Source organism: Sciurus carolinensis, chromosome 11 (genome assembly GCF_902686445.1).
Source record: "Sciurus carolinensis chromosome 11, mSciCar1.2, whole genome shotgun sequence".
Taxonomy (NCBI): Eukaryota; Metazoa; Chordata; class Mammalia; order Rodentia; family Sciuridae; genus Sciurus; species Sciurus carolinensis.
Window position 1 is genome coordinate 133,615,716 of NC_062223.1, and position 16,128 is coordinate 133,631,843.

The following is a 16,128-nucleotide window of genomic DNA, read 5'->3' on the forward strand; positions in this document are numbered from 1 at the left end:
ACATAAGGAACATCAAGCTGTTTTAAAAAGCAAGACTCATGCTAATAAGGTTGTTGTTAGGAGGCAGACAGCTTCCATATGGGAACAAAGGCAGGTGGCAGATGAACCAAGCCTTAAGGACAAACATAGTCATCTTGTTCTTAATAGGAAAGACTTGGTTTCATTCTTAAAAACTTTAAATAAAATTAATATGACTATCAGTGAAAGCCCTGTTCAAAAAAATCAAAAAATTCTACTGACTACTAGAAGATAGTATTTATGCTTGACCTTTATTATAGTTCATTTTAGAAAGCTATACACTTTTTTAAAAATCTGCATTATAAATAATAGAAAAAATATTACAATCGAAATTTTGTCATTAGACATGGGAAAATATTTATATAAGGAATTTAAACAAGCTAACAGGAGCTTAATTCATATAAAAGAAAGTTGAAATTTTCCAAGTTGTGTTCATTAAAGATCAGATCATAGCTTATCAGAATGGACCTGAATTCAGATGGATAAAATTATAATATTAAATAGCTTAATTATAGGATAAGAAAATCTAAATCTGGCATTTCTCTATTATTTCACAATTTTTTAACCACATACATCATGAAGAAAAATATAAAAGGTTGGGCAGCCAAACACAGGTGAACAAACAGCGCTGGGTCAGATTCTAAGGAAAAGCTTTGGTATTACATAATGAAACACTGCCTGAGGCATACAGCAAGTGATTCCTTTGCCTTTCCATGCTCAGGATTCAACAATGTTCCCTTGGGCTCTTGTCTTCCTGGACACGCACTAGAATACACTGTTTCAGTTGGCTGTTTTCAGGGGGATCTTTCGGAGCGATCTCCGACTAGGGGTTGGGTTGTCTTTATTCCTGGCTGGAGACTTCACATTCCACTGCTGAGGCTGGGGAGGTCTAGGGGAAGAAATGAGACAGTGATTCTAAAACTAAAAGAAAAACCCTGATCAAAACAGAACTCTTGGGGCTGGGGAGATAGCTCGGTCAGCAGAGTGCACTGGGTTCGATCCCCAGCATCGCAAAAAACAAACAAACAAAAAAAACAACAACAAAAAAATAGAACTCTTTGGTAAACTTACGGTTTATCAGGCAATGATAAACACAAAATGTCATTTCCTTGACTCTGGGCTTCAGTTTTCTCTGAAACGGAATCAAACAGAAGTTCAGTTTTCCAAGAACTTCAAAGCCAGCTAATGTATCAGACAACAAGGAAACCCAGAACTTGCCTTTGGCTGAAAAAGAAGTCCGTGGTGTTCCTATGTAACTGACCCCTGCTCCAAATGTGACATCACTGATGGATTCTGGGGAAAGGGAAAACAGCACTGTTAATGAAAAGCTGGTCAAACACAGGTATCACATGCAGTCACCTGAGCAAGTCAACCAACAAGCTTTGCTCTGGTTTCTTTCACTCCATCAGCTGGCAGGCCTCAATTTGACCTTTCCCCAGGACTGGCAGTGCAGAGAAGCTCCTTTCTCCTGGAAGCTCTTCCTTCCTCTGATCACAGCCCTCCTCAGGCTGCTCTGCACCATCTGTACCTTCCCTGTGCCTCTCTCTGGTTTCTCACCCACCCTTCATCTTTAAGGACTGTTCAAGTACCAAGGACTTGAAATTCCACTCAGAGCCCTTTCAGGTCTTGGTTCTACACTCCCTATTGTTCATCATCCGAGTTCCCTGATGAGATGTCACCAGCTTCACCTCTGGTCTTTGACATGTTCCTGTGTTTCTAGCCAATAAATGGGCTGTCCAAGCTTGTAACACCAGCCATCATTAGCTACTCTGCCACATAGAATCAGCGACCAGGTCCTGTCCATTTTAGTTTCCAAGTATCCCTCCAACCTTGTTACCTGTACACCATGAACATTTCAGTCCATTTCACCCCTCACTCCTTCCTTTCATGGTGCTCTCCATCTCGACCTTACCTCTTCCAGGGAGGCTGAAGAGCTCAGTGCAGCCTAGGAACATTGACTGGGTTTGCACTGTGGCTGTGTCTTATTAAGAACTACACTAGAACCTCAAGTCTCTTCAGTGGGAGTAAAAATGTATCTGTCCTGTAGGGGTTGGGTTGGGATTAAATGAGATCATTTATGTAAGTGTTTAACACAGTATTTGGTACAAGGTAATTGTTGGACAAATGTTAGCCACTAGTATAATTTACTAGCTACTATCTTCTATGTCACTGGAGTGATGTTTAATTAAAGACCTTTAATTAAAGATCTTATAGTGACTACCTTGCTTAGGCATCTCAGTGACTATTCCCAGGAGGGCCTAAATTCCATTCTCAGTCTGAGCTGGCCTTGATCTGCCTTTACAAACTCACATGCTGCCTGCACACTCTGTGTTCCAACTGCACTTACCCATCTGTGGCTCACTATTCTCACAGGCCCTGGTCTGTCACACTGTGTGCACACTCAGCTTCTTGGCCTAGCCTGCCCATCCCATCTGCCCACCACACACCCACTGTGTAGCCCACTTCCAGCGGGTGGAGCACATGCTCAACCCCACATCTTATGCCTTCTTTCTGCAAGCACATTTGTGAGGCAAGCTTAGAGTTCTTATCATTCTTCTCACACTATAACTTTGAATACATATTGTACTGAACTAGTTAATGTTTTCTTAGTTTTTGCAATACTGGGGATAGAACCAAGGTCCTCACACATGCTAGGCAAACATTCTACCCCTGGGCTACATCCCTAGCCCCCCCCCCCTTTTTTTTTTTTAAATTTTGAGACAAGAGTCTTGCTATTAATCAGGTTGGCCTTGAACTGCCATCCTCCTACCTCTGCCTCCTGAGTAGCTGGGATGACAGATGCACATCACCATACCCAGCCTAGCCTAGGTCCTAAAATTCACTGTAGTGCTATGTACCTGAGTGCTGCTCAGGCTTCATCAACAGTGGCAGAAAATTGTATCTTCATCGCCTCCATTAAAACAGCTCAGCACTGTGTTTACTCCTGTTCCTGTGAATTTTCTCTTTCCAGTGCTGTCATCTGGAATTCCCCTTCCATACATATTACATTTCCCATTCAGAAGTCTGTGCATTCCAGGTGATAATTCTCCCATCATTACAAAAGAATCTATGTGGTGGCTCTTCACATCCCCAGTGTACTCTTAGAATCAAAGGCAGGAGGATATTTGCTACTTGCATTATTAAGCAGTAAGAGGGACATGCTAAAAATTCCCCACAGATTCTAGTCAAAACTTCAGCTCTGAAAATGATTCTTTTCCATTAAGCAAAACTACTGTGTGAATTCCACTGGTGGGCTACAGTGGTTGAGTTGGGTAGTCATTTTCTTACTGGAGAGTAGGAAATGCAGAGTAGAGATCACTTCCAGACAGTTACCACCTAAACTTGGGTCACCAAATGAATTTGTATTCTCAGACCATGCTGGCAACAGCACTGAATGCTCTTAAAGTCTCTGATAATTCTCCCAGGAAGAAGAGTTAATAGGAGACCATTCTTTAAGCATTTCCTCCTGGTTCAGAATAAAGAGATGAACACCAATAGAAACATTACATTCTGTAGCCTGGAGAAAGAACAAGTGCTCTCCTGACCCAGTGACAACGGAGTCTTATTTTAAGTGTGGAGATGAGTCCACACTGCAAATTAAAGTAGCATTAACACACCATGCCAGGTTTCACTGCTAAGGAACACATGCTGCCAGGAAACCAAATAAGACTGAAATCAGGGACTCATGAGATAAGTAAAACTAATGAGATGCATTCTTCCTGTTTCTTTAGCATATGGCACCTAAATGCCAAAATAGACACATTTGATACCCCCAAGCCAGGAACACAGAACACACACACAATTTTTCTCTTTGAAAGAAGCTGCCTATTTTACACATGTAAATATACAGGAAGCTAGCATTACCCACTGACTGTCATGATCCACTTGTCTGAGGAGCGGTAGGTGGGAATTCTGTCATCCACGAATCTCCCTTATAAGAGGGTCCTGTGTAAAAACTAGCTATAACCCTGTAAACATTCTAAACCACGCATCACAGTTTAAGAGAACCAAAAGCAAGTAGCTAGGACATAGGAGGTGCACAAGAGAAGTGAAGCAACTACAGGTGTGACAAACAGTGGCCAATCCTGTGTAGCTCCACTACCATAGAACATCTTAGCACTATGATTATCTCTTAATGCCAGGGTCAGAGGTGGCAAAGATGGGCTCAAGAGGGGACAGAGAGGTTGGAATCAGAGGACTGAGCTCAGCCCCCAGTTCTGCCACTGAACAGATCACCATGACACTTCCCATATCCCAGGCTCTATGATTTATCCCAAGGAGACAGAAGTAAAAAGCTTGCAAACAAACAGCAAGGATAGAGAGAAGATGGACAGAAGCATGGTGAGTACTGCTGAGAGGGTCAGAGTGCCACAGGAGGGTGCCTGCTCTAGCCTGAGGGTTCCAGATAAAGACATAGTATGTGAAGCCTATACATGACTTGTACAGGTATCCAAGGAGACTGAACATCACTGGGGTACCTAATGTGGGGACACACGAGCACAACAGGCAGCATTTGGAAATGACAGTACATATTTTGAACAGTAATAGTTTTCTTATAGGTTGAGTGCCCCCAGTCCGAAAAGGGGAAATCTGGAACTCTCTAACACCTGACATTTTTTTGAAGGAAAAATAAGTAGGAAATTCCACGTATGACCTCTTAAGATGAGTCATAGGCACACTAGAAATACTATATAAATTTACTTTCAGGATATGTGTATAAGGTTTATATGAGACATAAATAATTTTCTACTTATCCTTGGGTCCCATTCCTGAGATGCCTCATTATGTATATACTAATATTCCATAATCTGAAAGTATCTGAAATCTGAAACACTTTTGGAACTGAAATCTGAAACAAACCTTTTGGATAAGAGATCCTCAACTTGTATAGTAATTTTTTCAAAATAATGGTTTTCATGGAGTATGAATCATTAAGAAGTTACAAAACAAAAACTAGAGGGGGGGAATGCTCTTCTTGCATGCCTCTAATTTGAAATGAAAAGAATGGGACAGTCGGAAAAAGCACCCAGTGGGGAATGAGAAGACACAGGCTCTCAGCATAGGTGGGGTACAATCCTTGACACACCATTAGACTTCCAGCCTCAGTTTGCTTTGAAATGAAGCTCTACAGCACACCAGGCACCTGCCAGTGCTATCCTCTGACCTCTTCCTAGGGCAGCCCAGCTTTGCACACCGAGTGTGCCAGGCAGGGAGGTAGTGACAGGGCTGCCTCCACAAATGATGCAGTCTTGGTCAGTGACCTGACCTAGCTGTGCCTCAGCTTCACGTCTGTCACACAAGGATCCCTCACAGGTTGTTCTGAGGTTTAACTGAGTTAACATACAAATACTGGGGAGAATACCCGACACTAAGTCAGTGCTCACTTAAGTGAACAAGTATGATCACTTAGTCTGACTACTGCACTATAGAGTGGCCTATTGTCAGGAAAAAGCTTTATCCAATTACAAGAACCATCTTTTAAGAGAAAGAGTTTTAGCACAACTCTAGCAAATCCATGACTGTAGGGGAGAGCAGGGGAAGCCAGCTTATACAAACTGGTTACTTACTCTCAGGAGTGCTGATTGCTCGTTTAGTTACATGGTCAATAGCTCCATTAGACTCTCGCTCCAAGCTATAGGAAGATGCTAGGATAAAAAGGAAAAGTCTTATCTGTTAAAAAAAAAAATGCAACACAATATCATAGAGTAAAACAAGCAAATGAGAAAATGTAAGATATTATAGCAAAGTTAAAGTCACTAATGTTTAAAGTGTTCTCATAGAGATAATTCAGAAAGAACTACAAATAAGTGATAAATGAGCAAAAATGTGTTCACTCTCACTAGGATCTCAAGAAATGGAAATTAAAATCATACCATTTTGATCTATAGAGCTCAGCAAAGACAATGGAAAATTATAAAACCAGTATTACTAAGTAAGGAAATAAGACATTCATGCACCATGTGGCATGGATTATGGATGGTTTGGTACTATTAAAAGTTCTCAAATATTCATTGCCTTTGCTGGAAATAATCTTAAGGATTACCCACATACAAGGGTATACGTGCAAGGATATTGACTGTGACATTACTTACATCAAGGATTTGAAAAACGCCTATTCTTTCAAGACAGTAGTAATAAAAAATGTTTTGGTCTTTCCACAAGATGGAATGCTATAAAGTCACTGGGAGAAAAATTTTGCAAGTTCATGGAAAAACTTTTACTATACATTATTATAAGTGTGTGCAGGGAAGCAGGTTATAAAACAATGCACACTAAGATCACAATTTTATGAACAAAACGTAGGTGTTTGTATGAGGAGTAGAAGAAAGTCTGAAGGACCAGATCTCTCTGCTATGGGTGAGTTTTAAATTTCACTGTATTTCCCAAATCTTTTAGCATAAACATGCTTGTTTTTTTATTTATAGTCCTAAGTACCCAGTTAATGTTATCTGTTTTAAAAATAAGAAAACAGAAACAATTTTAAAAGGAATGAGAAATAGATTCATTATTTTTAAGCTGCATGCTCTAAGTCTGACACCAACCCTAACACTTACCATGGCTGCACGGGTTTTCTGGGCTTCCAGAATTTAAAGTGAAAGGCAACACTCCTAAGCTCCGACTGCGATGCCTACTCTTTGATTCCACAGCCTTCTTTACAGACTTCAGGATTGCAATGGTACTCAGGGACATGGGCCTGTGGAGGACAACATGCCAGACACTGATTCTTGGGCATATCACTGCGAAGGTGGCAGTGAATCACTGTGATCCCTGCCCACGTCCTTTCAAATGCATCACTCATCCACTCTCTTTCTAGTCTCCAAGGAAGGGGTATGGAGTGAGGTGTCAGCACAAACACAGTGACAAGGCTCCCACAGGTGGTGCCTGATGGGGACATTAGTGATGCCTCCTAGAGTATCATGAGACTCATCTTGTCACTGCCTCAGTGGGCTCCCTACCTGGCACTGGGCATTAACATCTTCAGAGGCCCGGTTTCTGGTGTGAGAGGCAAAGTGGTTGTGTGGCCAGTGCTGGACCCAGATGCTGAAGGCCTGCTTGTGGCTGGGGACACATTGGCATTTTCTTGGCCAGAAGGAACTGGCATTATGTTTAAGCCCAGAGCACCCTGTTAGAGAAGAAGAATGGAATCTTCACATGCTATGAACAAGTCCATATGTAATCTATTTAAAAATATACCAGCCTTGGGCAAGTACAAGTTTCTCTTCAAAACACGGAACTATCAGCAAGCTGCCATAGAGAGATGCTGTGATATTAAAGAAAAGAAAAAACGTAAGTTTGTTTGTCCTCATTACTTTTCAATGCAGGATCTGCTTGGATTCCTAGGAATATTGTGCTACTAATATGAGTAGCAGCTAAACCCAGACATGCCCCCCAGGGAAAATATGCTCTTAAAAGGGGCAGCTGCAAGAAAGACTGCAACACACTAAGATGTCACAAGTGTCTAGGAGTCAATGGTCACTGTAATCAAAGATCAAATACCTTTCACAAGCTTGCCTTATGGGCACTTAGACATTTTTCCCAAATATTCTTATGGTTTCCCAGCAAGGTCCTGTGACAGGCCTGTGGGAAGGGAGGCCTCAAGCCACTGGTTGGTCTAGCACATTTAGCAAAGGAACAGAGTGGCAAGCTTGGAGGTCCAACTCTGACTGACTTCTGATTACATGTGGATTTTGAGGAATGCTGGGAAAACCACACAGAGAGCAGCCTGGATGGTTAGTCCACCTAAGGTGAGCCTCCCACCTGCCTGCATGGTTTATGCCCTGTCACCACCTTCGGTCCTCCTATTCTTACTGACCTGTTTGGCCAGTTCTTGCTCCTGGGCCAGCTGTTCATTATACTTCTTCATGTCATACTCAAGCTCTGATGCCAGTTGTTTGTCAACTGCAAAGAAATCCTTGATTTCATCTCGATAATCTTGCATCACCTCCTAAAATGGACCCGAAGCATTCTTTAGTGTTTTCAGGAATAAAGAAATAATCTTTCCAATGCAACTTGATCAGTAATAGAAACAATAAAACTTGTATTATGAGAGCAGACTGTTTCATTAACTAACAAGTTTACTTAACATAATGAAATATTCTGAGAAAACACCAACTGTACTTATACTGACCACACAAGTGGGTGATCATGATGTGAAATATCAACTAGTCCTTCTGTTCTCTTAGGAAACTTCCTGTCTATTCACCAGGTAATGGACAATTGCCCAGGTTCCTGATGAGACAAAGACATGGCCAAGGCTCAGAGAGGTCAATGCAACAGATTACAGGAGGCTGTGCAGCCTATGAGCTGCTCATATATCTACGTTAGCTTTCCCCATTGCCAAACAGGGGATTACAATTAAGGCTCTAATCCCATTTTTTTCTGAAGATTTTACAGAAAACCCTTTATCAGAACTGGGTAAAACCATTCCCAGGTCTTAAAAATGACAGCTAGAAACAAGGGCTCTTGGCTAACAGAAACTTTCACCTAGCACTATTAGGGAAAGAAAAAGATATACTGCAGTTCCAACTAGAAGGGAAGCCCAACAAAGAGAAGGAAATCCTCAACTCTTCCAGCTGTCATAAGGAGGTTCCATAGGGCAGAGAACCACTGATACAGCAACCCTGCAATGTGTCCTCTGGCATGTGCTCAGAAATAGGAGAGAGATCTGGTTTTCTTTACATGTTTAAGTACTTACTCTATTTAGGATGTAAGCACTTTTGCAACCCCACTTCACCCTATCTGTGAGGTTTAAAACAGGGGAAAAAAACAAGAATAATTGGAAACTCTCATTTTTTTATTTTCATATGGTATGCCAATCTTTCCAATCTTAGCTTCCCTAGGATGAAAGTTTTTGAAAAAGTATATGCAATGTAATTTCATTGCACTCTTTTTAGTTTTTAGGAAAAAAAATTTTTGAGGAAGAAAAATACATAATGTGAACAAAATAACTCTGCTAAATTAAAAGGAAAAACTGCTGCTTTTATTTCTGAGCAATTTTATCAGTAAGGTCTGAGGCCTCATTTAGATCTGTCTGCCCTGCAAGTAATCATATCCTGGCTTTGCTCAGACCCAACCTTCTCCTAGTCCCCATGCTTCACCTACAGCAACTCTAGTCCAGGTATGGTGGCCATCTCAAATGGTGCCCCCTACCCATCCAAATGCATGCTGCCAAAGGGCAATGACTTCCTAACCGCGTCTGTCTGCAGCAGTGTGAAACGCAAACACCCCACCACCATGACTGACTTTCACATCACACGTCATCAGGATGAACTAAAATGAAGACACTGTCCTTGACCTCAGGAGAGAAAGTCTTGGAAATGCAATCTAATCCCATCAAGGATATACATGCTTAGCCCAGTGAGTCAACTGTTCAGAAACTTGACTAAATGAGAAAGGGAAGAAACAAATTCAGTGGAGCCTTTGGACAAATTCCCCATCTGCTCCCCAGCAGTTACAGGCTGCTCTGGCAGGCAAATTTCTAAACAGACCAAAATAAGGTTGGTTCTATGTGTAGCATTCTGGTTCTTACCATTATTGCACACAGTTATACTGGCAGAAGACACTAAGCAAAGAACTTAGGGGTAGGGGATGGAAAGAACCACAAAATTAAAGTTCTTCATTTACCCTGAGATAGTTCATAAGTTCCCGCAAAGCTGGGATCTTATTTTTCTCCAGCACAGTTTTCAGGGAGATGATAATTGGAATGATATTTTCTATGAAATTCCTCTTCTGAACCTGCAATAACACAAACAAAGGCATTTTAAATGTGTAAACTTTTGAAAGACAAAGATAAAAATTTTTCTTTAATCTAGTTCTTTTACTATGGTCAATCTAGCATACTAGAAGTTTATTTTTGACTCTGCATTAGATACTTGAATGCATAAGACCTGCAGTTTTTTTTTCTGGACTTTTGTTAAACATTATCCCCAAATACTCAGGAAGTTTATAAAGTAGGAGGTGGATAAGAACTATCTCCTAAGTGGAAAAAATAAAAGTAAGAAATATGTTGTATAACTTGACAAACATTTTAACAAGTGCTAGATACTTATAAACTTGATTTAAATGATCAGTGCATCAAATATTTTGCAATAAATCTTAGAATTAAAAATATTCATTATAGTAGCCCGCATAAGGAATATTTATCCTTCTGAACCTGATTTCACTTAAAATCATCAGTATGTATTACTTGCTTGCAAATAGTCAATTCTAAAAAAGTCTAATCAAGAATCCCTGAAATAGGGCTGGGGAGATAGCTCAGTCGGTAGAGTGCTTGCGCTGCAAGCACAAATCCCTGAGTTCGATCTCCAGCACCACAAAAAAAAAAAAAAAAAAAAAAAAAAAATCCCTGAAATAGGAGGTTAATAGGTAGAAAGAAAAATAAAAAATATGAATCTAATCAGATGGGAAGTTTAACAACAGTCTTAAATGTCATCTAACACAGACACAAAGCTAACCCCTGAGGATAGAGAAATCAAGTCCAAAAGTCCTGCCCTCAGGTTGTTTCTTGATCAGTGTGTGTATGTGTTGTGATAAATGGTACAAGGAATCAAGTGAATGGAGAAGGGATGCCTAGGAGGGAAGGGGGGGTAAGTCAGGAATGTGTATTAAAGGCTTCTTGGAGAGATGACACTTAGGCTGTGTAGGGATTAGAAGTGGGTGGGAGAGTGTGATGGACTGGGTGCTGCAGACAGAAAGACCAGTGTCAAAGGCACATAGCAGATGAGTACAACTCATATCTGAGAATTGGAGTTGATGAGGTGATGAGGCAAGAAAAGGTTAGGGCAGGGGCAGGCATACTAAGAGTTTTGTATGTCTTGAAGGAGAATCAGGATTTTATTCAGAAGATGATGGGAACTATCAACATAGATTTTAAAGATGCCAATAATGAGATATAGTATTTATAGAACAAATTTACCCATTTTAAGAGAACGGTTCCATGAACTTTGACTAAAGTACATACTGAGCAACCAATACTACAATTTACCCACAACTCATTCCCCCAAAAGTTTCCTGTCACAATTCAGTCTATCTGGCTCTAAGTTATTTGAAGCAGGAGAATAAAATCTCCACATTTATACTTAAAGAAAGTCTGCTCTGGCAGCAGGTTGGGCACAGCTTATGACAGAAACCAGAGACAGACTCTGAGCTAAGAAAACCACAGGATTTGGCACAGGCTTAAAAAAAATGTCAGAACCAGGGGAAATGCGAGAGAGATGAATCTGTAAGATTAAGCCAGCAGAATCTCACATCAAATCAGAGGTGTTCCTTTAGTGTGAATAGCCTTTAGGGGTCAGGTGAAAAATACAAATTGGTCATCCAAGATAGGCATAAGAACATGGGGTGAGGATTGTGGATCTAAGTCAGTCAAATTTAACCTTCCTGGTCAAACAAAGCACATGCCAGGTAGATCTAAGTCCGTCAAATTTAACCTTCCTGGTCAAACAAAGCACATGTCAGGCATGCCAGACTCCAGCTCTGCATTCTGCTGTAGCACCAAGTTCCTTTTGGATAATCTGGTAGATAATGGTTCCCTTCTCTACAATAGACTGGGAGAAGAAACAGACCAATTATCAGGGAAAAAAGACTAATTGGTTTTGACAGAGTAAGTTTGAGATGCCTGTGGTATTTCCAGGTGGGTGAGAGAAATTGAGCTCAGGCTCAAGAGAAATTAGAGCTAGAAATCTATTTAAGGATCATCACCACCTGGACAAGAGTTAAAGCTGCTGCTAAGAATGAGAGTAGGACCCCAGTAGAACACCACCAAGATCACTGGGGAAGCCCAGAGATGCGAGCAGGCCTGCTGAAGGAAGAAGTGCACACACACCTGGGAGATGAGCTTTTTCTGGGCTTCCTGCATGACTACGTTTGCCAAGGCCATGTCATCTTCTTCCATAAGGAGATCCTTATCTGGTTTAGCTCTCATTGCTAAAAGCTTGATCTCCTTTGAGCTGAGGACCTCAAATGTATCTGAGAGTAACTCACTGGCATCCATGTCCAGGGGCAGGATGCCATCTGCGAAGCATGCTGAGAAAGAGCACAAGAAACCAGCTTCTGAGAAACATGTTAATTCACAGAACTGGGGGCTATCTGGGGCTGCGAGGGGGGTCTACATGGGGCACAGCTGATAGGGAGGTGAACAAAAAGATGAGTCTTCCTGCAGTACTGGTTCACTAGCCAGAAAACTGCTATTTCATTATCAACAAAGCATTTCTTTTTTTTTTTTCTTCTTTTACGACAGGGTCTTACTAAGTTGTTTAATACCTTGTTAAGTTGCTGAGACTGGCCTTGAACCTGAAATCCTCCTGTCTCAGACTCCCAAATTGCTGGGATTACAGGCATGCGCCACCACCCCAGGCTCAGCATTTCATTTTTAAGCACACATTTTACCCCAAACACACCAGACCTACCCAAAATACTTAGGCAGATTTTAGAAGTGATGTTGAACCGCTGCTCATCTGTGAAGTGCTCTAGAAGAAACTTGTAGATTTTCATTCGCCTCTCCTTGTTTGTCTTTCCCTTCAGTGAAAATAGCCGCTTCTCTCTGTGGCAGAACAGGACAATTTTAGGGCATATGTGGGTGTGGGAGACAAGGATTTAAGATAGCATTTTTATAGTATCCTACAAGCTGGGTGCCAAAGGCTCAAGGACACTAATGAGATTCTAATGTCTTCACAGGCATTTCCCTTAGACTCTGTTCTCACAACCGAATTTTCTTATGTTATCCTCCAAGGAAAGTTATGTCACAATATATACCCAGATTAGAGTCTGTGTCAAACCTGTGCATTCAAAACAGCCAAACATCTCCTGAGCCTCACTCAGTTCTTACTGAGACAAGGAGAGCACCTAAGCTGCTTCACTGACCTCTCTGACTGAGGGAATTTGTTATACTTCTCGTGCTTCTCGTAATTGTTAAAGTGAAAAATACACTCAATGAAATGCTGAAAGAACATGACAGGGTTCCTCTTCAGTAACAGGTGAGCCAGGCAAAACTCCCCAAATCTGCAAAGGGAAAAGACAAAAGAAAGAAACCTATTTACTATTTGCAGGCAGCCTCTATAAATATACCAAGAACTCAGCAAAACAGGAGAATGGTAAATAAGGGTCAGGAATTCCAGATCCACCCCAATAAACAACTTCATCAGATGAAGGAAGAAATTCCACTTGTTTTGTCCATCTCTTCTCAATGCTCTCTTTTGAATCCAAGGACAGTATAAAGACTTTCTCTACAAGATTTCCTTTAAAAATTCTAACAATTCCACCTATACTTCGAACAAGGACAAACAACAAACTCAAAACTATTTCTTCAAGCAGAAGCTAGTGGTCCTCAAGGCTGTTATAGTGACAGTGGTCACCTGAAAACAAATACCTGGCTTTTGGTCCCCAATTTCAAGTATAAGGCCCACAATAATGAACAAAGAAATGAGTTTAGTAACTAGAACTTTATTCAAGAATGGGATTAGCAAGTGTCACAAATTGGGTCAGAAGGGTAAGTAGCCCCACAAAATAACTGACTCTCACTGAGGTTTGGAATCAACAGCAGTCTCTGGGCACTCCCCTTTTACCTGGGCCTACAAACCTGGTAGAGGCTTCCAATATACATGTACAAAGCTTCATATGTGACAGATGCCACTGGGACTGCAGCAAAACAAAAAGGCAAAATTCTGATGGTTTCCAAAGCCAAATGTAAATGACAAAAGCCCTAAGTGTTCACCAACAAACCACCTGACCATTTCTGTCTCACTGTAACAGGTGAGAGAATGCCAAAGCTTGGGTGTTCTTAGGGGCCAACCAGAGGCTGTTTAGGGCTTGCTGTGATTCATTTACTGCACAGACCAATGTTTTAGTCTTATTTCAGAGCTCAAATGCTGCACAGGAGCACTAGTCAGCTCTCCACTGGAAAGGAACAGTAACAAGGACAATGCAGACAGCTTGCACCTGACTTTGCAAAGCATTAGAACTTTGCAGGAGATTTACCCTTAATGGTGTTCCTCAAGCTAAGGCTCAAATCAGTTTGTATTCATAACACACACATTAACAAGTTAGAGAAGGTGGTTTAAAAATTATGATGGACATAAACCTGGATAAAAATTCTCCTGCAAATAATCACACTTTAACTATTCACCTAGTATATAAGACTCATTCTGACTTATAAATATGAAAACAAAAAAAAAAATGCAACTATATTTAATAAAATATTCTTTAAGGAGAATTCACTTAAGTCCAGCTAGAAGCACCAGTTTGATCTAGATAATCAGAATACTCTTCACAAACTTGTTTAGGAACCCAGATTTGAAAGGCAAAGGTTATACAGGACCAGATGTTCTTTCTAAACAAGGGCTGCTTTGGCAAACCATCTGTGAATGAAGAAAACCATTAAACAAAAAACATCCCCTGAAGAAATAAACAAGATTACCTTCTGTGGTGTTTTATTATAATTAACCTAACATGGTACAACTGTTTTCACATCTATCTGAACTTTCTCCTTATACTTGAAGGCACATAGGTGAAAATGCAAAAGCAGAATCTAGTAACTATTCAGTAAGAAGGCAAGCTGCTTTAAACTTTGACTTGATGCCAAATGTTAATCTACTCAGAGTTTAGATCAAGAATCCAGATTGGCAGAGATAATGGACATGCAAGATATTGTAGAGTCTATGCTCTAGTGGAAAACTGGCTTAATCAGCTGCACAAATCAACTCAGTAGTAATATAAACTACACCTAGGATTCCTAGGCTTGGGGTCACAAGAGTCCAGAGCTTTCCAGCATAAGAAGCCAGAGACAACAGTCAATGCACAATATCCAGGAATAATCTTTCTCAAAGGACAAGTTTCATAGCAGCACAATTTATAATAGCCAGATCAACCCAGATGCCCATTAGTAGATGAATGGATCAAGAACACGAAAACACACACACACACACACACACACACACACAAATGTTAATCTACTCAGAGTTTAGATTAAGAATCCAGACTGGCAGAGGTAATGGACATGCAAGACATTGTAGTTTATGCCCTAGTGGAGATTTACTTAGTCATAAAGAATGAAATAATGGCATTTGCTATAATGGATGGAAATGGAGAAAAACATGCTAAGTGAAATAAGGTAGACTCAGAAAATCAAGGACAGAATGTTTTCTTTCATATGTGGAAGCAAGAGCAAAACAAAGGAAATGAGATCAGATATCATGAAGATACCAGGAGGAAAAACAGTAATATAAGGCTGGGCTAGAGATGTGAAGGGTCTAATAGCAAGAGGGGACTGATCTGGGATTGAGAGCCTGGGATAACAAGGATGTAAGAAACAACTTGTCTCCAGTTGCCAGCAGAATTCTGGTAGAAATGGGTGGGAGCTCCAGGTTCCACCCTGCGTAGATACATGTAGGCCAGATCAAGAACAGGAGTTCAATAACTGGTTTTTGTTGAGCTTCAGAATGGCATTTGGTTTGGGAAGAAATCTGAAAGGTCAATTTTATGTTTTCTACTAAAGCTGACAAAATAAGTGAATGGACTATACTTTCCCTATGCCCTTCTTGGAATGTTTGAACTCCAGATTTCAATTCATAGTAAGAGGATAATGATTTCCTTTTACAAGGTGAGGACCACATTTCCCAGTCTCCTAATATTTACATTCATTCACTAAATGAAGTTCATTGGATGTCTACTTGAGTTTTAAGCTCCCTTTCAGGTGCTAGAAAAAAGTCCTCTGTCCCTCAGGAAACCTGTACCATAGTGGGTAACAGATGTTACACATGGAATCAATACAAAGTAAGTTGGCAAAAGTACTCTCATGAAAAAGAAAGCTGGAAGTGGGTGCAGGGAAGGGAGGGGAACTGGCTATTGGTTAAAACAAATGAACGCACTACTCTACCTGATCCAGTTGAGAGCATGCAGCCTCCCTGGTTGCAGCTCCTGCATCTCTGCCTACTCTGCTTTCTACTTTGTGGTATTTAGTTCCTAGTTCCCTTCTCCATTCCAAATCCTCAAATAAGACTCAGAGTGTCTACAATGCCCATACAGAGAAATTCATGGAACACTCTAACTTTCCATTTTCCTAACTTCACTGTTCTCAGTGACCCCACATCTTATTCCACATTGCCATTTTGCCGC

At 40.8% G+C, this 16,128-nt stretch overlaps 1 protein-coding gene across 1 annotated transcript in view; it reads right to left on the bottom strand.

The window, feature by feature from the left end:
* Positions 1 to 256: 256 nt before the first annotated feature.
* The window catches only part of Ncapd3 (non-SMC condensin II complex subunit D3), a 72,567-nt gene continuing 56,695 nt past the window's right edge, over positions 257 to 16,128 (bottom strand). Inside the window, exons 26-36 of the mRNA XM_047519706.1 lie at positions 12,880 to 13,017; positions 12,426 to 12,559; positions 11,843 to 12,042; positions 9,643 to 9,753; positions 7,832 to 7,963; positions 6,975 to 7,141; positions 6,573 to 6,712; positions 5,586 to 5,663; positions 1,237 to 1,311; positions 1,090 to 1,150; positions 257 to 907 (exon numbers count right to left, since the gene is read on the bottom strand). Of these exons, the coding sequence (XP_047375662.1) occupies positions 799 to 907; positions 1,090 to 1,150; positions 1,237 to 1,311; positions 5,586 to 5,663; positions 6,573 to 6,712; positions 6,975 to 7,141; positions 7,832 to 7,963; positions 9,643 to 9,753; positions 11,843 to 12,042; positions 12,426 to 12,559; positions 12,880 to 13,017 (1,345 nt within the window). The 3' untranslated portion in view covers positions 257 to 798. The remainder of the gene's footprint in view (positions 908 to 1,089; positions 1,151 to 1,236; positions 1,312 to 5,585; positions 5,664 to 6,572; positions 6,713 to 6,974; positions 7,142 to 7,831; positions 7,964 to 9,642; positions 9,754 to 11,842; positions 12,043 to 12,425; positions 12,560 to 12,879; positions 13,018 to 16,128) is intronic.